At 42.5% G+C, this 22,862-nt stretch overlaps 1 protein-coding gene across 1 annotated transcript in view; it reads left to right on the top strand.

Moving 5' to 3' along the window:
• The first annotated feature begins 2,408 nt into the window (after positions 1 to 2,408).
• The window catches only part of bard1 (BRCA1 associated RING domain 1), a 144,963-nt gene continuing 124,509 nt past the window's right edge, over positions 2,409 to 22,862 (top strand). The window contains exons 1-3 of the mRNA XM_078404477.1: positions 2,409 to 2,518; positions 6,210 to 6,266; positions 15,755 to 15,903. Of these exons, the coding sequence (XP_078260603.1) occupies positions 2,409 to 2,518; positions 6,210 to 6,266; positions 15,755 to 15,903 (316 nt within the window). The remainder of the gene's footprint in view (positions 2,519 to 6,209; positions 6,267 to 15,754; positions 15,904 to 22,862) is intronic.

Below are 22,862 nucleotides of genomic sequence, written 5' to 3' on the forward strand. Positions count from 1 at the left end.
AAAGGCGATTCGACCTTTATGGTTTATGTCTATGCTTATATATAAATATATATCTAGTTTCTTTCTTGTGATTTCCTCTAATTTTTTGTTTAGCAACCTTTTTCTTTCAATCTCCTTCTATGTCTATATAATATATTCCTTTATTCGTCCCACACCAGGGAAATTTACATATATAGAAGTATATATGTATATACATCTATATATATATAGAAGGTATCACAAAATGCTGGAGTAACTCAGTGGGTCAGGCAGCATCTCTGGAGAGAAGGAATGGGTGACGTTTCGGGTCAAGACCCTTCTTCAGACTGATGTCGGGGGGGCGGGACAAAGACAGGATATAGGTGGAGACAGGAAGACAGTGGGAGAACTGGGAAGGGGGAGGGGAAGAGAGGGACAGAGGCGTAGGCGGGCAGGAGGAATCAGAGGGGGAGCAGCGAGAGAGCATGTTGCAAAACTCTCGTCGAAGAGAGGAGAACTTCTTCAAAGTAAACATACCTTGAGGAGAAATCGCAGTGGAGCAGCATTTGTACCAGCATCTGCAGATATATATATATATATATATATATAATCAGTCATGCACACACTTTTCAGCACATGGTTCCCCCTATCATGATCACAGTACTCGCAAATACATTTCATTAGGGCCTACCCATACACATACGCAATCAGTGACATCAAATTTATTTCCAGAAATCCTAATATTGTGAATAAAATAACTATGTCAAGATATTTTTTCATTCTTTTCATTCTATATTAGTGTAATAAAATGTAATGCATACATACCTACACTGATACAGAAGCTTTAGACATGAATAATGTACATTGATACCATAGTTTAGTTTTGAATTTAACATGGGGGGGGTTGGTGCAATATAGCACTAACCCTCACTTTTGTGAAAGATGGGTTACATGCATTAACACGATCCTTACCCACCACCCTACAACCTGTAAAAATTTCATATTTAAATTCAACCGATAAGTTGGTCAAATAACATAGGCACCTTCTTGTTGTTTTTTGTGATTTATGGATTTTTCAAATGTGAATATCTCACATTTGTGGGTTAGCAGTATATTGCACCAACCCCCTTCCATTTTACTTCATTCAAAAATGAACTTCATAAAGAAGGATAACACTTTTTATTTCTGTCATTCATGTCATTTACATCATTTTGTGTGCTAGATAAACAGGGTTGCACTGTTTCGCATATCAGCTAACCAATGAAAAGATCTGGTCCTGATTTATACCAGCTCTTCACCTTCCCCCCCTTGTCTGAAGAAGGGTCCCAACCTGAAACAGCACCCATCCTTTTTTTCCTGAGATGCTGCCTGACCCGGTGATTTACTCCACCACTGTGTCTATTTGAATTGGATTCATGCTTCTGTACCACGTCAGGCAACATTGGTAATTTTAGTGGCTGTCAAGGGTTTTTAACTAATCAATTCACCAATTCAAATTTTCTTGGCTTAAGTATTAAAGTTAAATGTCTTTTCAATGATATTGTGGATACAGTAGAGTTCTATTGTTTGCAAATGCCTAATCTCTGCTTCCATGACTTTTTAAAATAAAACAACAAGAGATACAGCTCGTGGAGGTGAAATTAAAATTAACAGGGAAAGCAAAGAAGAACAGTTAATTAAATATGATCAATTGCCCTGATACAGAGTGGATCTCTGGTGCAAATATTCAATCAGTAACATCCAAAGATCACGAAGCAGCAATTCTTCAAGAATTAGTTATAAATGTCAACTATCAACTTATCCAAGAAGTTGAACAAAAATAATTGTTTGCAAACATTTTATATACGAAGAAATCGCAAAGTTGTGAACACAGCCCAGTCTAGCACACATAATCTGCTTACTAAAATGGCGCTGACATTTACCCATGCCCGACTACGGGTTTTAGAATCGAGTGGTCTATCTTGCTCCCATCGTATCTTTGCTTCTGCCAGTCAGTAGAGGCCCCGCCTCTCCCGCTGTCAGTCAGCCGTGACCCTGCCCCTCCTGTGGAAGCCCCGCCCCCTCTGGCAACCTGATGCTGTTGAGGCTCCGCCCCGGCTCATAGGCCCCGCCCTACACCCCGCCCCCTTTGGCAGCCTGATGGTGTTGAGGCTCCGCCCCGGCCCAGAGTCCCCGCCCCACGCCCCACGCCCGACCCCCTCTGGCAGCCTGATGGTATTGAGGCTCCGCCCCGGACAATAGGCCCCGCCCCGGACAATAGGCCCCGCCCTGGCAGCCTGATGGTGTTGAGGCTCCGCCCCGGACCAGAGGCCTCGCCTTCCGGGCTGTCCCCGTCCCTCCCGCTGTCTCCACCCCTCGGGCCGCTCGTCAACGGGGAGTCCCCGCCCTCTCCCGGCTCAGAGTTTTGGCGCGAGCGCTGCGGGCTGCTCATGAAGTTGGACGGGTTCACCATGTCAGAGCGGGACGCTGAGCCCGGGCTGACCCAGACCCCGACCCAGGCGTGGGCTCGGACTGGCCAGGCGGTGGCCGCGCTTCAGCAGATGCTGCAGTGCTCCAGCTGGTAACTCACGTTTGGGCACCTCGGGCGACCTTTCGACTGCAGACCCTCACTGTGCACCGGGAAGGAGGGAGGGGGTTATCACTCTGGACCCGCCAAGGGGGTTTGACAGTGGTTGGGGAAGTGGGCCGGGTTACTGAATGGACTAGTAGAAACATAGAAAATAGTTGCAGGAGTAGGCCATTCGGCCCTTCGAGCCAGCACCGCCATTCAATATCATCATGACTGATCATTAAAAATCAATACCCCATTCCTGCTGGGGGGTGGTGGTGGGGGGGGGGGGCGGTGGTGGGGGGGGGGGGCGGTGGTGGGGGGGGGATTACTGGGGAGGGGGGGAGAAGAGTCTGAGTAAATGGAACAGCTGGGTGGAGTTGCTGGGAGGATGTGTGGGGAAAGTGGGGCTTCACTGAGTGATCACGGTGGGGCTACTGGATGTGCTGAGGATGTGTGTTGGGGTCAGTCGGTGCACCAATGAGATGGATGGAGATCACTAGATGGGAGTTAAACGAGAAGATGATGACTGGGTGAACATAGGAAGCAGGTGACTGGATAAGGGAAAGTGTGTCATTGTGATCTGAAGGGGTTGCTAGGTAAATGGAGGTGGTTGTGGACATCACTGAATGAATGGAGGGGGTGGTGAGTCACAGTGAACAAGAGGTGGAAGGGATCACTTGGTGGACAGGTTAAGAGGAAGTGAATTGGGGTCACTCAAAGGGCAGAGGAGGTACCCGTGATCTACTGAGTGGCCGGAGGTTATTGACTGGGAGGCATCCCTGGGTAGATTTAGATTTAGATTTTTTAGATTTAGAGATACAGCGCGGAAACAGGCCATTCGGCCCACCGAGTCCGCGGCGCCCAGCGATCCCCGCACATTAACACTCCCCTACACACACTAGGGACAAATTTTACATTTACCCAGTCAATTAACCTGTACGTCTTTGGAGTGTGGGAGGAAACCAAAGATCTCGGAGAAAACCCACGCAGGTCACGGGGAGAACGTACAAACTCCGTACAGACGGTGCCCGTAGTCAGGATCGAACCTGGGTCTCCGGCGCTACATTCGCTGTAAGGCAGCAACTCTACCGCTGCGCCACCGTGCTGCCCTTAGGTTAATCGTGGTGGGGGATGTCACTGGATCAACAGAGATGACAGGGGTTACTGATTGAATGGAGCAGATGCGTGGAGGTCACTGGGTGTTCAGACGGTTTACTGGGTGGCCCGTGGAGGCAGGGGGCACTAGGCTCACTGGCTGGAATAGGGGACAGGGAGTTGCTGACTGGAAGGGGGGAGCATCGGATACTGAGCCTACTCGAGAAGTTACTTTATAGATGTTTTTTTGAACTATAATGCTAGCCACCTTACAGAGTTGTCACTGGTAGATCTGGTCATTAAGCACAGATCCTTGATGCTCCGATTGATAGATGAAGCTTTATCTATTATTCCCATGTTGGTATTTTCAGAGGGCACCTAGATAAGGAAATAACGTTTAGTGCAAGGTAAAGCCAGCATAGTCTGATCAAGGATAGTCTAAGGGTCACCAAAGAGGTAGATAGTAGTTCAACGCTGCTCTCTGGTTGTGGTAGGATGATTCAGTTGCCTGATAACAGCTGGGAAGAAACTGTCCCTGAATTTGGAGGTGTGTGCGTTTTCGCACTTCTATACCTTTTGCTTGATGGGAGAGAGACGAAGGAGTGGCCAGGATGTGACTTGTCCTTGATTATGCTGCTGGCCTTGCCGAGGCTGCGTGAGGTATAAATAGAGTGAATAGAAGGAAGGTTGGTGTGTGTGATGGCCTGGGCTGCGTCCACAACTCGTTGCAATTTCTTGCGGTCTTGGATGGAGCTGTTCCCAACCAAGCTGTGATGCATCCTGATAAAATGCTTTCTACGGTGTATCTGTAGAAGTTGGTGAGAGTTGTAGGGGACATGCCGATCTTCCTAAGCCTTCTAAGGAAGTAGAAGCATTGTGCTTTCTTGATCGTTGCTTCAATATGGGTGGTCCAGGAGAAGTTGTTGGTGATATTGACTCCTAGGAATTTGAGGTTTTCAACCTTCAGCACTGTCAATGCTAAGTGGGGTATGTGTACCGCTTCACTTCCTGAAGACGATTACAATCTCCTTTGTCTTGCTGACATTGAGAGAAATTTTGTCTTGACACCAGGACACAAGGTTAAAACAATTCTGAGACACTGTGCACGTTCCATGATATCTCTTGGACGAGGTGTTGATGCCAACGTCCTTCCTGCCGTTTTGGATGGATCTAAAAGATTTCAGTAAAGTTCTGATAACATTCTTGGGACATTAGTGTTTGACTAGCAGAATTTTCAGACTATTGGATATTACTCCTATTAATATATCATGCAGTAATCAGACCTCCCAACCCTTCCGAATTTGGCGGAAAGTTTCCGCTTTCTTATTTCATTTCCGCCATTCTGATTTCACCTTACATTTTTCCGCAAAACATATGCCTCGCTGCTCGCCTCGGGCCTGGCCTCTGGCCCGGCCTCGCCTGGCCTGGCCGCTGGCCCCGCCTTGCCGCTAGCCTCATCTCCGCTCGCCCGGCCCTGCCTTGTCGCTGGCCCGGCCTCGCCGCTGGCCTAGCCTCGCAGCGGAGCGTGAGGCAGGTTGATGTTGAGAGGGGATGTGTGGGTTGGGGTGCCGGGGAGGAGGGCAATGGAGAGGGAGTGGGGGTCGGGGTGGTGGAGGAAGGGAGGGGGAAAGGGAGTAGGGGAGGAGGGGTGGGGGAGTGGATTTGAGGGGAAAGAGGAGGGTAGGGGGAGTAGAGTAGAGGGGAGGGGTGGGGGGAGATTAAGGGGGTGGGCAGAAGGGGGGGGGGGTGGGGGGGAGTAGGGTTGGGGGGGATATGGAATGTTGTGATTTGCTGTTGAAGACCACTGAGGCAAGTATGTCTTCAATTAAATTAGGTATGTGCAGTTTTTTAAATGAAACTCTTTCTTCATAACTTAGTCATACATTTTATGACTGTTCTTTTATTCAATACCAAGAGAATTGGGATGTGTAAGGAAAAAGCAAAATAGAAAGAACAAAACAAAACAATTTTTTCTTTGTTTACAACAAAGAAAAAATTGTTTTGTTTTGGTTTTCTGTTCCATAACCTCTCTATAATAGTAGAATATAGTCATGATAGGCCTGACATTGTACATGTAGTCCAAGAACTACAGACTGTTGGAAATAATAGTCGCTTTTCACTAGTGAATGTTGCGCAATGCGTACACGCATTTGGCGTGCATACTTTTTTTGCTGAAAAGTTGCATTACGCGACATATGAATTTTGATGTAAAATTGTGAATTTTGGACATCAAAATTCTGAATTTGTAAAATCAAATGTTGGGAGGTCTGAGTAATGTAATAAATTTTATTTTGAAGCATGTAAGTTTGAAGTGAGTATGGGAGTGGGTCCACTATGTTTATTGTGCATGCTGTTTATTTTTTAAACCACTCTCCTGTTGGTCTGGTCAGTGTTGTCCTTCAGCGAATTTGTTTGACAGTAAGGTTGTAAAAAGCTTGGTGGTATGGCCATTATGTTGCTAAGTGCATAAGATTGTTTTTCAATAATTTTCATTGCTTGTGATATATTTCTACTTATAAATTTGTGTATGTGGTTGGTCATGAAAGGATGTATGTATGTTTTTTGTGTTGAATGAGTTTTTGATCATTGTGTTTCTGTTTTTCAGTTGCAAGCTGCTTCAGGAGCCTGTTTGTCTTGGAGGCTGTGAGCATGTGTTTTGCTGGTAAGAACATCCCATTAAGTGTACTGTCACAAACTAACTACTGATTAATAAAAACTTACTGGTAAAGATATTGTTGATTTTTTTTCAAGTTATTGCAAGCATAAGATGAGATTGAGCTAAGATTAGTAAATAGGTCTTCAATGTCCAATCATGTCCAATCTATATTGTTGGACATTTAAATAGCAGTGAAAGGTGGTGACTCCATGGACATCTATTCAGAGTTCAAGTCCCACTTCATAGATTTGAGTAGAAAAATGTAGGTTGACAGTTTAGTACCATGCTGAGAGTGTGAGGCACTCTTGGTGGTGTTGTCTTTAGAATGTCAAGTCTCTTAGGCTCATGTAGCTTGGTTAGAGTACAGGTCCACCGTCAATATTCTACAAATGGTGGTCTGGCACCTGCTTTATTCTGGACAAAATTACAAGAACGCACTTGAAATCCCCCTTGGAAGTCTGTATTAAAGAATAATAATCTTGTATAGGGCCCTAGTGAGACTGCACCTGGAGTACTGTGTGCAGTTTTGGTCTCCAAATTTGAGGAGGATATTCTTGCTATTGAGGGTGTGCAGCGTAGGTATACTAGGTTAATTCCCGGAATGGCGGGACTGTCATATGTTGAAAGACTGGAGCGGCTAGGCTTGTATACACTTGAATTTAGAAGTATGAGAGGGGATCTTATCGAAACATATAAGATTATTAAGGGGTTGGACATGTTAGAGGCAGGAAACATGTTCCCAATGTTGGGGGAGTCCAGAACCAGGGGCCACAGTTTAAGAATAAGGGGTAGGCCATTTAGAACGATGAGCAAAAACTTTTTCAGTCAGAGAGTTGTAAATCTGTGGAATTCACTGCCTCAGAAGGCAGTGGAGGCCAATTCTCCGAATGCATTCAAGAGAGAGCTAGATAGAGCTCTTAAGGATAGCGGAGTCAGGGGGTATGGGGAGAAGGCAGGAACGGGGTACTGATTGAGAATGATCAGCCATGATCACATTGAATGGTGGTGCTGGCTCGAAGGGCCGAATGACCTACTACTGCACCTATTGTCTATTGTCTATAATCTGGCCAATATTTGTACCCAATTCATTGTTGTTAAAACATTATTTGATTATTTGTACATTGCTGTTTGTAGTCATTTGCTGTGCTAATTGGCCGCCATGCTTTCTACAATGCTGCAGTGATTACACATTCAAAGTATTTTATTGTGAAGCATTTAGTGAAAGTGACATGAGAGAAGTTATATTAATGCTAATCCTTGGTGATGCTAGGACTAGCACCTGAGTACAGATTACACAGCTGATACATTTCAAACCTTCTTCAATCAGAAATGTTGAGTGGATGATCCTTGTCAGCTTACTTAACTACCCCAACTTAAATGCAAATTTGAGGAACAGCATCTCATATTTTGCTTGGGCAACTTACAGCTCTCTCTCTTAAGGTAGCCCCGGCATTCCCTCTCTCTCCATCCCACCCCCACCCAAGTCGCACTAGCTTCTCGTTTTCACCCTACAAACAGCTTACAATGTCCTGTTTCCTTTATCATCGTTACTTTTTTATATATCTTTCATTCATTGTTCTTTATCTCTTCACATCACCGTCTATATCTCTCATTTCCCTTATCCCTAACCAGTCTGAGGAATGGTCTGAACCCGAAACATCACCCATTCCTTCTCTCCAGAGATGCTGCCTGTGTCTATCTTCAGTTTAAACCAGCATCTGCAGTTCTTACACACCACACAAGTGGCAGTTTTCAGCTAATTCAATTCATTCTGTATGATATTGAGGACCGCACAATGTAAATGGACACGAGAATTCAGATGTTGTGGTCAGGGGTAAAAAAAAACTTAAAGTGCAAGAGGAACTTAGTGGGCCGAGCAGCATCTGTAGAGGCAAAGACATAGTTGTCAAGAGTGTTTTATTGTCATATATACCGAAACAGAATAACTACATTTTTAGTTGCAGCAGATCAACAGGTTTGTAAGCACAGTACTCAACAGAAGATATAATAAACAAACAGGAAAAAAAGTTCAATAAATAATAAAGCCAATATCGTTCAAAAAACACAACAAAGCCTGAATTCTATGGTGCATCCAAGGATGTTCATGGTTTGGAGTTTAGTTGAAGTTCGTAGTGTTCAATAGCCTGATGGTTGTTGGAAGAAGCTGCTCCTAAACCTGGATATCACAGTTTTCAAACTCCTATACCTCCTTCCTGAAGGCATGTGTGAAATGAGAGCTTGGCCATCTTGATGTGGGTCCTTGCTGATGCTGGCTGCTGTTTGAGACAGCGCCTCCTATAGATCTCTTTGTTGGTGAGAAAGTCAGTACCCATGATAGACCGGGCAGTGTTTGCCACTTTTTGTGATCTTCATTCCTGGGTGTTTGAATTGCCGAAGCAGCCCCTGATGCAAGCAGTCAATATGCTCTTTACCATACACCTCCTGAAATTCAACAGAGTATTTATCGACATACTGAATCTACTCCATTCTCAAAGCAAGTAGAGGTGTTGAAGGGCTTTCTTTATGATTGCATTAATACGCTGGGTCCAGGACAAATCTTCAGAGATGTTCAAGAACCTGGTTGTTGACACTCACCACCACTGACCCTTCAATCAAGGCAGCTTTGTGGATCCTCAGCCTTCCTCTTCCAAAGTCAATAATCAGTTCCTTGGTTTTACTGGCGTTGAGAGCAAGGTTGTTGTTCTGGCACCTTTCAGTCAGACGAACGATCTTCCTCCTATACTCTGACTAATCATTAGTCATAATTAGTAAATTGGTGTTGTCAGCGAATTTAAAGATGGAGTTGGAACTGTGTCCAGCTACGCAGTCATGGGTATAGAGTGAGTAGAGCAGGGGGCTGAGCACACAGCTTTGAGATGCCCTTGTTATTGAGGAGGAAGTAGTTGTTGCCAATTCATACAGATTGTGTTCTGTTAATGAGGAAGTCAAGAATTCAGGTCCAAAGCCCTGTGCAGAGACCTGGTACCCTGAGCTTGGTAACAAGTTTGGAGGGGATGATGGTGTTGAACGCCGAATTGTATTCTATTGTATTCTATGAACAACAGCTTGATTGTCTGTGGTCCAGTGGAAAGCCAACAATATTGCAACCCCGGTTGATCTGTTGTGGCTATTGTTAAGGCAAATTGTAGTGGGTTTTTGCTGATGTAGGAGTTGACATGTGCCATAACCAAAGCACTTTTATCAACACAGATGTTAGTGCCACCAGTCAGTAGTCATTGAGGCATGTCACTCTAATCTTGGGCATCGGGTATTATTAATCCCCTTTTAAAGCAGGTGGGAACCTCATACCTCAAAGAGAGGTTGGACCAGCCAGTTGGTCTTTGCAGGTTTTGAGATCTCGACCAGGTACGCCATCAGGTCCAGACCCTCTCCGAAGGTTCAACCTCATAAAGGATCTTCTGACGTTGGCCTTGGTGACTGAGATTGAAATGACAGCGGGGCTTATGGGGGCCAGAAGGCACATTAGTGTTCTCCCTATCAAAGCGTGCATAGATTGCATCGGGCTCGTCCAGGAGTGATGCCTCACTGTCATTTGACTGGGTGTTTTCGGGTTGTGACCCTGCGTCAGAACTGAGGGAAGACAACTAATAAGAAGGTATGAGGGAGGGGCGAGTCATGGACAGGCAAATGATGTGGAACCAGGTGAGGAGAGGTGAATCCTATATACAAGATATCCTCTTTCTTTTGAAAATGTGAAATCCCCCATACTATCATAGATGAATCCCTCACCTGTGCAAACTGGAGCACAGCTTCTCGTATTCCACCTGGGTAACTTACAACTTAATGGTATGAACATTGGAATTCTCCAATTTTAGGTACCTAACGACCCCCCACCCCATCGCTGTGCCACACCTTGATGTGCACCCATTTCTCCCTACTATCTTCTTTTCCACCTATATTCCTTTCTCTGGCTTCACAATTTGCACTTCTATCCTTACCTCATACCGTTTGTCTTTTCATCTTTGGCTTTTGTCCAGCCATCTGCCTATCAAAACTCCCTCTCACCTGTATCCACCTATAACTTGCCAGACTTTGTCCTGTCTCCTCTTTTCCAGCTTTCTTCCCCCCCTGCAGTCTGAAGAAGGATCCCAACCTAAAACATCACCTATCAATTACTCTCGAGATGCTGCCTGATCCTCTGAGTTACTCCAGCATTTTGTTTCTTTTATAGTAAAATTAGAAGTGGTCAAGGAAGGTCATGTTAGCAGAAGTATCCAGTTCAGCCCAGAATGCTGTTCACCACAAGAGCTTCAGTCAAGAGAAGGGTCTTATCCCAAATAAATTTCCACAAGTACATTTCCACCAGGCAGATAAGGTACAGTCCAGATCATTTAAATATTTCAAAAGTTTGTGTCACAATTTCAAGATAAATTTAATGGTTGGAAAACAAATATTTGGAAAATTATTTTTTAAAATCTAGAAATACAGAACAGTACTTGCAGGTAAATTAATATTTTTATTTACTTCGAAAATACTTTGTATGTTGGTTGTTCTCAATATAATTGGTAACTACTTGGGCCTCTTAATTTATTTATAAACACCTACGAACTCAACCAGTGTCATTTATCTACAGTGGTTTCTAAAGTTCTTTAAAGATTGTTGAAATGTTTGGGTCTTCAACATTGCCAAAGTTTCTACATTTAAAGTTTAAAAAAACTTGCATTTCTAAAGTACTGTTCATGGCCTTGGGATGTCATAGGATACTTTACTGTAAATGAAGTGCGCTGTTGTAGAGAAGGAAGGCAACATTGATATTGACTGATGACTGATCTGTAAAATTATGGAATCTAGTCATTTACTTTTTGTGATTTTAGGTTATCTATAGTTGGCGAGAGTAGGTTAGGGATAGCAAGTTTGATCAATGGTTCTGGCTTGGCAATGTTTTAAAGAGGACGCCTAATCAATTGCCTGACATTTTTCTGATGGTCACATTGATTGTTGCTGAGGAAAGGCATTTAGTACATCTTATTATGTGGCAGCATAATGACCCTGAAGTCTCCCTCCCAGAGCAGCAGTCAAATGATTCTTGTTTATTTTCTCTTTAGTTGGATGCAGTATTTGTTACAATTGCATGGCATGAGGCTGAAAACATATTTTCATCTCTTTTATGGAATAAATAAAGTTATATTCATTTTGCTATCTTGAATAAAAAATAAGACAACATTAATTTAGAAGTCTGCACCTGGTAGGAATGATAATTAGGTTCACTGTAGAAAAGACGTCTAACAGTCTGTCGAATTAAGGTCCCAGACATTGCAATTATTTGACTAGAGATTAGAGAAAGGATGGATTTGAATTTGCTAGGGCTCCAGACAATATCTTCATTTACAAATCTCAAATGGGACCCAACTATGAAAGCCACTCATTGCTTACTCAGCTACTTTTTCCAAATTAAATATGAATTAAAATGAGATTGCTAAGAAATATGATATGACCTGGTTTTTCACTAAATATTAATGCTGCAGAATAGAAGGATCTTGGCACCCCTTTCAACTTTCCTACTTACCTCAGCTGGGAGAGAAATGAAATCAGCTGATCATTATTACTTGTATTTAGTTGCATGGTAGCCCATTGCTTTCCACTACATGAGCCATTCTCAAAAGTGGTTGCATGTGAAACCCTCAGATAATTCTCAGTATAATCGTGGTGATCATTTATCAATGTTCTCTCGACTGGATCAGTTCCTGTGGACTGGAGGGTAGCCAATGTAACTCCACTTTTTAAGAAAGGAGGGAGAGAGAAAATGGGGAATTATAGACCAGTTAGCCTTTCATTGGTAGTGGGAAGATGTTTGGGTCGATTATTAAAGATGTTATAGCAACGCATTTGGAATGCAGTGACAGGATTGGTCAAAATCAGCATGGATTTATGAAGGGATAATCATTGTTGACCAATCTTCTGGAATTTTTTGAGGATGGAACAAGTAAAATGTATAAGGGAGAGCCAGTGGATGTGGTGTATCTGGACTTTTTAAAAGCCTTTGACAAGGTCCCACACACGAGAGTGCAAAATTAGAGCACATGGTATTGGGGGTAGGGTATTGGCATGGCTAGAGAACTGGTTGGCAGACAGGAAGCAAAGAGTAGGAATTAGCAGGTTCTTTTCAGAATGGCAGGCAATGACTAGTGTGGTGCCGCAAGACTTGCTGGGACCCCAGTTATTTACAATATATATTTACGATTTAGACGAGGGAATTAAATGTGACATCTCCAAGTTTGTGGATGACACAAAGCTGAGTGGCAGTGTGAGCTGTGAGGAGGATGCTATGAGGCTGTAGGGTGACTTGGATAGGTTGGGTGAGTGGGCAGATGCACGCAGATGCAGTATAATGTGAATAACTGAGGTTATCCACTTTGCAGGCAAGAACAGGAAGGCAGATTATTTGAATCGTGTCAGATTAGGAAAAGGGGAGATGCAACAAGACCTGGGTGTGCTTGTACATCAGTCACTGAAAGTAAGCATGCAGGGACAGCAGGCAGTGAAGAAAGCTAATGGCATGTTGGCCTCCATTGCAAGAGGATTTGCGTTTAGGAGCAAGTTGCACAGGGCCCTGGTGAGACCACACCTGGAATATTGTGTGCAATTTTGGTCTTCTAATTTGTGGAAGGACATTATTGCTATTGAGGGAGTGCGATGTAGGTTCACCAGGTTCATTCCCGGGATGGCGGGACTGACATATGATGAAAGAATGAGTCGACTGGGGTTGTATTCACTGGAATTTAGAAGGATGAGAGGAGATCTTATAGAAACATAAAATTCTTAAAGGATTGGACAGGCTAGATGCAGGAAAAAAATTCCCAGAGGTCACAATTTAAAAGAAGGGGTAGGCCATTTAGGACTGAGATGAGAAAAAACCTTTTCACTCAGAGAATTGTGAATCTGTGGAACTTTCTGCCACAGAAGGCAGTGGAGGCCAGTTCACTGGATGTTTTCAAGAGAGAGTTAGATTTAACTTAGGGCTAAAAGAATCAAGGGATATGGGGAAAAAGCAGGAACAAAGTACTGATATTAGATGATCAGCCATGATCATATTGAATAGCAGTGCTGACTTGAAGGGCCGAATGGCCTACTCCTGCACCTATTTTTCTATGTTTCTACAACAAGGCATCAGGTATGAGATTTGGCAATGAGCTATGAGATCTTTCTTAATACTGTAATAAACCATACCATTTTTAGCGTCAGATGAGATATCTTCTGCATGCTCCTCAACGCCACAATATTAAATACAGTAAACACTGGCAATAACGGACCTCTTTATAGTGGAATCCGGCTATTGAGGAAGCTCCCCCACTTCCACCAGTTACTCAATGAGCTGGCGCCACGTGACATACCTCTGATTGCAGGAGTGGAGAGAGCAAGCAGCATGAAGGCGGCGTGAGTCCGGACCCATCCCTGGTGCACCGCATGTGGGGCCGGGGCTTTGCGGTTCCCTGGCCTGTGAATTCCCACTTGTTTAACCCCCCCCAACCGAACACCACATTTCTTCCCTTGAGTTAAAATTTACCCTTCCCCCCTCACCTGCTCGGTCGGTTGTAACGGACAATCGACAATACTGGACACCATCCCACTCCCTTCCGGTGGTTCGTTATTGCAAGGGTTTACTGTAGTTCATTAGTTCATATCTTGAGAATTCTGCTGATGACTTCGTGTTTCCTGGCCCTGTCTTTCTCACCCTTGCTTTGTATCTGTTTTTCATGCTATAATGCATGAATACACCATTTTCCTTCCTTTTCCATTGCAATATATAAACTTCTTTTTTAAGGATATCTGCACAAAGGGATATTATCTTTCATTTATAAAAACTTAATGTAATCAAACCATGTCAACATGATTTAATGAAAGCTAAATAATGTTTGACATTTACTAGAATACTTCAAGGGTGTAATGTGCAGAGTCAATAGAGGTGAACTTGTCGGTGTAGTGTATTTGGATTTCCAGCAGACATTTGTCACATGCCACATAAGAGGCACAAGAGCTGCTCGGCAGGGTCGAGACGGAGTGCGAGAAAGTGGTCCTCCACCTCAATGCCAAGAAGACGGAGTACATGGAGTTCAACGGTGGTGACCATGAGCCTCTTAAGATCAGTGGCAGTGCATCTCTCAAGAAAGTGGAGGACTTCAAGTGCCTGGGAGCGAGGATGCAGAGCTCGGAGAATTACATCAAGGTCCGGAAAGTTCTCGCATGGAAAGCCCTCAATAACATGGGGAAAATCTGGACATCTCGGATGTCTTAGAGTCTCAAACTGAGATTCTTCCATGCAACTGTGGCGACAATATTATTGTACGGGTGAGGCATGGACTCTCACTCGAGCACTGTCCAAGTCTCTCGATGGTATCCACACCCGAATGCTCAGAAAAGTTCAAAATGTTAGTTGGAGGGACCACATCACCCACGCCCAGCTCTATGGGGAGATTCCACATCTGACCGAGAAGATCGGGTCGAGAAGGATGAGGCTCGCTGGTCATTGCCACCGCCGTCCAGAAATACCAGCAAACAAGGTTGTGCTGTGGGAACCCACCCATGGAAGACGGAACCCGGGACGACCAAACAAGACCATGCTGAAGACGTTGATGGAAGACGCATATGTAGAGACAAAAGGGGAGCTTGCCAGCTGTATGGAGGACAGAGATGTGTGGTGCATCCCTCACCGAGCCCGTCGGAAACCAGCACCACTGAGTCGCTAATGTTTTCAACGACTTTAATTAATTAATTAACATAAGAGGCTGATGCATGTGATAATACCTGCAGTATTGGGGGAAGTGATTTAGCATGCATTGCAGACTGATTATCATATAGAAATCAAAGAGTCAGGAAAATTTTTGTGAGAGTATTTTTTGTGAGGGTAAATGATATTAAGATGTTATTACTAACCAAACGAGGAGACATTATAACAAGCTATAGAGAGGATCACAAAGTGAGGAGCATTGGTATCTTCCGCAGAGGGTGTAAATATTGTTGCACTCCCTCATCGCAGAGAAGGCTAGATTACTGGATGTGGCAGTTAAAGAGGATGTGGATACATTTTGAAATATTGGGGAATCGAGGGTGATGGAGAAATTGCAGAAAAGAGGAGTTGAAGTCTGAACCAAATCAAGCATGATAATATTGAATGGCTTGCAGATGTGAGCATGCCCTACTCAATTTTCTTGTGTACACTATCAGATATTTTTGTTTTAAAGATGTTAGCAGTATTTCTTTTAATTTCAGTCAGCTCTTTCCCAGTCGTTTGGTTGGTAGTTAGTGTTCTCGCTTGGACCAAGGGATCCGGCTAATAGTCCTGGGACAAAAAAAAATCACTTGGGAGGTGACAGAGCAATATTTGGGTAAAAATTAATTGTCTGGCTTCTCTTTCAGATGGGGAATGAGAGCCGTTATGATTTTTGGGAAAGGTCAGGAAAATAAAGCAAAATGCCAGTGTTCTAACAAAGAGTGATGATGTTTATATACAAATAGAAGTCTTTACTGCTTTACAGTGTTTGCGTTGCTGATTCTCTTGGGAATGGATGTCCAGTGTGTCATGCCCCAGCTTGGGTGAAAGATCTGCAGCCAAATCGACAGCTGCACAATATTGCCCGCTTATGCAGCCAACTTCAAGATCTCCTGAATAACAAAGGCTCTCCAGGTAAGGTTTTAACTTTGGAATTCCATTCCCCACGGCAGTCTGATAATGAGACACTTTCGAAAAAGTAACCTTGATTCTGCTATTTTAAATGATTTTGCCCAGGTTGATTGAAATTTTCTCTGATATTACTTTTTCTTCATAAATACAGCTATGTAATCATATTATTATTAAAATACCTACCAGCGTAAAATTAGAAAACTTAAAATAATATATTAACTTTGCAAAACATTACATTTCATGCTATAAAGATAAAAATATTTAACAAATCATCTTCGTGTCTAGATCTAGCCGTTTGTACCTTGCAATTTCAGGTGTCTAATTGTGCAAATTAGCCGATTTGATTTTAAATAGGGAGGAATAACTTGGCTTGAGTTCGATATCCCAATTTGAAGTCTGTATGGTAGGGTATTTAATTTTTACCCTTTAAATTTAAATAAGTCAGAGAGTGTGATCAACTAAGACTTTGAACTTTTTAAATAATGATTTTGCTAGCATTGACCCAACACAACTTTAAAGAAAGTTAGGCATCAAAGGTTTAATTCATTAGTGCAAATTGAAACTTAAACTGAGCAATTTTTCTGCATGGAGAGGTTAATAATCCAATGTATACTCAAGTATTGAACGCTGATCAGTCTTTCGGATACACTCTTGTTTTATCCTGATCCTCATGGTAAATTTCTCATTCACGACAATCGATACAGAGCATTACCTTGCATTTACAATGGTTTCCCATTATTTCCGAAAGCTCTCTGACCTGTAACATTCCAGTGTAGATAATATATTTACCCAACCTTCCCTACATTTCCTTTTATTAACAATAGGTTTAACTGTTTAAAATAATTTCTTTTAGCAGCTAGTAAAACTGGAGGCATACAACTCCATAGCCCTTGTGCCACTGGGAAGATCTGACCACAACCTGGTTCACCTCCTACCCAGGTATAAACCAATGGTCCAGAGGCTGCCTGTGACCACAAGGTCAGAGAGGAAATGGTCATAGGAGGCCTATGACTTCCTACAGGGCAGTTTTGAGGTCACAGACTGGGACGCACTCTGTTGTCCCCATGGAGTGGATATTGATGGACTTATGGGCTCTGTTACCAGCTACATAACGTTCTGTGTGGATAACGTTGTCTCTGAGGAGACTTTACAAGCCTTTCCACTCATCAATTTAATTTCATGTTTCATTTATTTTGTGTTTTTATGACTGTTGGCAGATCAATTTCACTCTGAGGATAAATAAAGTTCTATCGTTTAGTACCATATCAAAGTAAATCTAAAGGGGCTTTATTGTACTTGTATGTATCTTTCAGTGGGTGGCTGTACCAAATAGGTTTGGGAAGCCTTGATCAATGTGTTAAAGTCACTGAGTATAAATTGCTCATTCACTTTTTTTTGCTTGATAGCAATTTACAAAAGTATTGATGCCATTTCCATGAAACTATTTAAATATTATTGTTCTAAGTTTTCATTGCTGTCATAAATGCCTGTTTGTAACTTGGTCAGTGGTACAGTTGGCCACGTATTGCACTTGAGTGGATTGTCACTATTGTCTTAATTTCTGCATCTCTCACATTAGAACATCCCAAACCTATGTAGAACAAGGTTTATGGTTATTCTGTCTTGTGGCATTTTCTTTATTAATGTTTTGGCAGTTAAGGGTATTATGTCAGGCTGTATTGAATTGCAGGCTCCTATTTTCTTAACTATGTGACTGCAGCTCATGGGCTGTTGCATGAAATGATTTGAAATATAGTGAATTTGGGTTTCATTTCACTACACTTTAGAAGAAATCGAACATCAATTGTTTGTTCAAATGGTAATGCTTGATTTCTATAACTTATTGTTCCCTCTCAGTCTGGGGAAATGTTGTACATGAAGAACTTTATCACATTTGCAGCATGAGCAGTGGTTTAAAGGACAATCATCATAATATTTATTCTCTTTAATCTTCTAATTAAAATGTTTGAGTTAAGATTGGGATTGCTGTAATTGTGCATCCAAAATCATCCAAAATACTTTTCTGCTTGTTAGCTTTTCTGCTCGCACAAAAATTTGTTTGTCCTTTGCTATTTGTTTGGTATTCTACATTGATTTACAGCTTGAGGTTAAAAATTTCCACCTTTGTTCGCAGAACACTTTATGGTTTTGTCCCTCCTGTCATTGGAGACGGCTGTCCAAATTGTTAATTCTACATTTTAATATGATCCTTTGTGGCTCCATGTTAAATCTTACTTGTAAATGCTCCGAAGCAGAAGGTGCAAATGTAAGTTGTTACTGTGTAACATACACTAGATGACTCCCCCCAGCTTGTTATTGATCACAATGGAAGACGAAAATATGTGGTTTCTGTTCCCTTTACTGTCTATAACTGCCCCATCTGAGATTGTCTTATAGAATGATAAAACTAAGTTTTCATCCCTTCACCCTGCAGCATTTGTGTTGAGTAACGTAACGAAAAGAGAATTCAGCATTTTGTACCTCCTTTAGTTTCAAGTTGGTCAATGTTGATATACCTTTCTAACAAAAATCTAGCAGTCTTCGCATTCTAAATCTCAATTCATTCAGCAACTATAGTTGTTTGGCAAAAGTAGAGCAGATTTCATCTCTTTAGATGGCAAATAAACCGCATTGTGCAGATTTTAATATGAAGAACTTGCGACTAAATTTTTCAACACTGCTATTCTACTCCCAACTATATCAAGTGTGAAGCTGAGATGATCATAACTGCAGGAAGATTCTGAAGGAGTAGAGGAATCATGGAATAAGGACTTCCCTTGTGGAGCTTAGTTTAGAGAGGTTACAGGTTTATTTTAGGACGTAATCTCACTCAGCCAAACAGCAGAACTGTAACGGCCCATAATAAAATATGTCAGCTCGGTTTCTGGTTAAATTGATCTTCTAATGCGATTGCGATTTGCATGAATTTATGAAGATTTAATGGTTGCTCTCGGTGAATCATCTTTCTGAAAACACTGATATTGAACATGATTGTAATTTGAAGGGTGAGTAACTTGCTCTTTTCAGCAGTCCAGCTGCTGATATTTGCTGAATTCTGACATCTTAAAGTGAGAATATCCAAGGTTAAAGTAGAGGACTTAAACTATTTAGCTTTTGTCATAGTACTATTTATTGAGCACAACTGCTTGAAAAGAATGGCTGTACCTGAGCAGAATCCATGAGCATAAAGAATCAATATTCTGATAACTAATTTCGGCCAAACCTGTTGATTTCAAATGGGTTTTAATTTCATGAAGTCACTCAATTTGATTAGTTTAGCACTGTTATTGAACATTTTTCAAACACATTGAAGTCACCAAAATTTATTTCCTTCTTATCCAAACTGATGGTTTGAAATCCTTCAATCCTGTTTCCACCATTGCCATATTAATAACACAGCTCACTGTGTAAGAAAATAACTGCAGATGCTGGTACAAATCAAAGGTATTTATTCACAAAATGCTGGAGTAACTCAGCAGGTCAGGCAGCATCTCGGGAGAGAAGGAATGGGTGATGTTTCGGGTCGAGACCCTTCTTCAGCTCACTGTGATCGTGACAGGTTCTGTTTGTCTTCATTCCTCTCAACCTGTCTGCAATCTTTGACAAAGTTAACTTGGATCATCATCCAACATCCCTTTAACCCTGTTATGAATTTTGATGTAAAATTCTGAATTTTGTACATTAAAATTATGAATTTGTAAAATCAAATGTTAGGAGGTCTGCAACAATATAATTGCAATTCCCCTTTCAATGTTGAACTTTGGAAATGAGCTACTCATCTCAATTGACTTAATTTGTTGAGGGCTAGATTCGGTCAAAACATCCTGGTATATCTGTGTAAGCCTAATGTTCTCTTTAGATAATCTTTCCTGACTGTTTTGTATGCCTATGTTTCCTGCATGTCTCGGAATGCTCATGTTATTGATGCAGTTCAGTGGCATACACTTGGGCACAAACAAACTTGCTAATTTTCCCAAGATTTGCACCTCTCTTAGAACATGCCAGTGGGATGTCAAGTATAACTTACGACGTTTTTCATGCAATGATCAAGAATCTTGGAAGGAAGATGTTGTATTCCTCCAGATCTCTGCACAGTCATAGAACGCCTTGAGCAGTTTACAGCCTTCTGAATGTGTTTTCTGTTCTAGGAAACTTGGCAGCCACTTTGTAAAGAACCATTAACAGTGTAATGATTTTGGTTAAGGGGAAAAGTATTTTCCAGTTTTCCAGGGCAGCAGAGATAATTCGTCTGCTGCGTTTTTTAGTGGTGACATGGTCGTTGACACCTTAAAAAAATGTAAACATGAATTCAGTTTAATGTTATCATATAGTCATACAGTACGGGCCCTTTGGCCCACCTTGTCCATGCTGACCAAGGTGCCCCTTCTACGTTAGTCCAATTTGCCTGCATTTGGTCCATATCCCTCTAAATCCTTCCTATCCATGTACCTGTCCAAGTGTCTTCTAAATATTGTTATTGTACCTGCCTCAACTACCTCCTCTGGTAATCCATATACCAACAACCCACTGCGTAAAAAGGTTGTCCCTTGAGTTCTCATTAAATCTTTCCCCTCTCTCTTCAAACCAATGCGCTCTGGTTTGATGCCCTGGGTAAAGGGCATTGTATTTACCTCATGATATTAAACACCTGTAAGATCACCACTTGGCCTCCTGTGCTGCAAGGAATTAATTCCTAGCTTGCTTATTTTCTCCCTCTAGCTCAGGCCCTTAAGTCCTGGCAACATCCTCATAAATCTTCTGTGTACTCTTTCCAGCTAATGCCATCCTTCCTATAGTAGGGTGACCAAAACTGAACACAATACTCCACATGTGGCCCACCAGGGCTTACAATCATAACAGAACGTTTTTCCAAATGCTACCTCCAGCAATGTAACAATTCTTCCATATTGTGCTTGTGACTGAGTCTCTGTTGTTCTCTTTCCATAAATACAACCTGAGCTGAATATTTCTAATATTCCATTTTAAGTTTATACCATCTGCAATTTCTTCTTGCTTTTCAATTTTTCGTTTGCTCGTGTGGTTTGACCCACTACCTGATTTAGAAGAAGTAGGACCTACTGGACTGTTGTTGAGACCATTTTCTTCTGTGAAAAATATATTATGGGCTGAATTTCCCACCCATCGACTATGAATTTATGGAAAATCAACCTTGACACTGTTGAAGGATTCAGAATTCTTATTGCCTGGAGGTAATTGTACCTGACGTGTATTTTTCATGCTTCGTGGCTGATGCACTGAAGGCTTTCTTACAACTCACTGGCAGCTGCTCCTTCAGTATCTGATGGACCCAGTGCAATATTAACAACTTTCTTTATGATTTACCTGTTTACTAATCAGTTGGAGCTCCTGCAGTGTGATGAAAATTTATGCCACAATTGGACTCTGCGATGTGTTTAACAGACTGCAGTACACGAAAATTTAGAATTTGGGGCACAATGCTGACAATAATGTTTATGGATCATGCAAATGCAATGGATTGTAATGGAATGACTGACCAAAAATAACCTCCTATATTTTAAGTATATACAGAACATAATTTTCCAAGTTGAAGTAGTAGTTTCCATTTTGTTTCTGTTCTAATGTTTAGCAAGATTTTAATGTGCAATAGCTGCAAAAATAGTCAATAGTCAATCAATAGTCAATAGTCGTTTATTTGTCACATACACATAAATGTGTAGTGAAATGAAACATTACCCGCAGTTGAACAATAAGACCAATAAGAATAATCAATAAAAATGCAATAACACATACAATCACAAACTAACACCAAACAAAAAGAAACATCCATCACAGTGAGTCTCCTCCAGTTCCTCCTCACTGTGATGGAAGGCCACAATGTATTTTCTCTTCCCCTGCCGTCTTGTCCCGAGGTCAGGCTGTTAGAGTTGCCACATCGGGGCGGTCGTGGCTCCCGACATTGAAGCCCCCGCTGGGCGGTGAAAATCCCGCGGCCTATTCCAGGCCGCGCTGGACGGTGAAAGGTCCGCGGCGGGCCGACCCAAGCCCCGCGATTCAGGACGGGCGAACACGCTGCCTATGCCGCTGCCGGAGCTCCCGATGTCGGCCCCCACCCAGGGGCCTGCGGGCTTCCGACGTCCACGCGGCCCGCGCCGGAGCCTCCGGAGACGAGTCGCAGCCGCTCCCGCAGCATCCGAAGGCGGCCAGCGCCGCAGGTGGTGAGTCCGGGCCGCGGGCTCTGCGAACCAGAGCCCCAGGTGGTCCCAGGTGCATGGCCGGTGGTAGGCCACAGCGGGAACGGAGACACGACACAGAAACAAAGGTCGCGTCTCCGTTCGGGAGAGAGAATTTTACAGTTCCCGTTCCCTCCCACCCCCCCCCAAACATAACATACAAACCCTACACCATATTAAAACTACAATTCATACAAAAACAACAAAAAACACAAAAGACAGACGGACTGCTGGCAAGCCGCAGCTGCGACAGCAGCACTGGCTCCTCAATATGACCATGTAGTGAAACAAGATGCTGAAAATGTTGTAACACGTTGGGCTCCATATCACAAAAGTACTGCTTTTGCTTTATGCTTTGACTGTGAGGACAACTTAACGCAGGTCAAATCATTTAAAGTGATTTTTGAAATTCAAAATCATGGTGAGCCCCAGTGTACCGTGACTTCATCACTTATCTACCTTATTTCTCTGTTTAGGCATTCGTAGGCTTAATACTCAGTACTGATGCTTGCTTTTATTTACACCGAGTTATTCGTCCATGAAATTCATTCATTCATAGCAGATTGCACAACACCCACTTACACAGCTCCCTTTCTCTCTTGCAGGGTAGGATGACACTTAATTAGCGACAGTAACAGTTGACTGGCATATGATAGACTTGTTGGCATAACTATAACTCCATGGAAAGGACTTATCTGGAGCAGCTGTTGCTGAGTTATGGCTACCTATGCGGCTAAAACAATAGAAGAT

Source organism: Rhinoraja longicauda, chromosome 8, assembly GCF_053455715.1.
Source record: "Rhinoraja longicauda isolate Sanriku21f chromosome 8, sRhiLon1.1, whole genome shotgun sequence".
NCBI classification, from domain to species: Eukaryota; Metazoa; Chordata; class Chondrichthyes; order Rajiformes; family Arhynchobatidae; genus Rhinoraja; species Rhinoraja longicauda.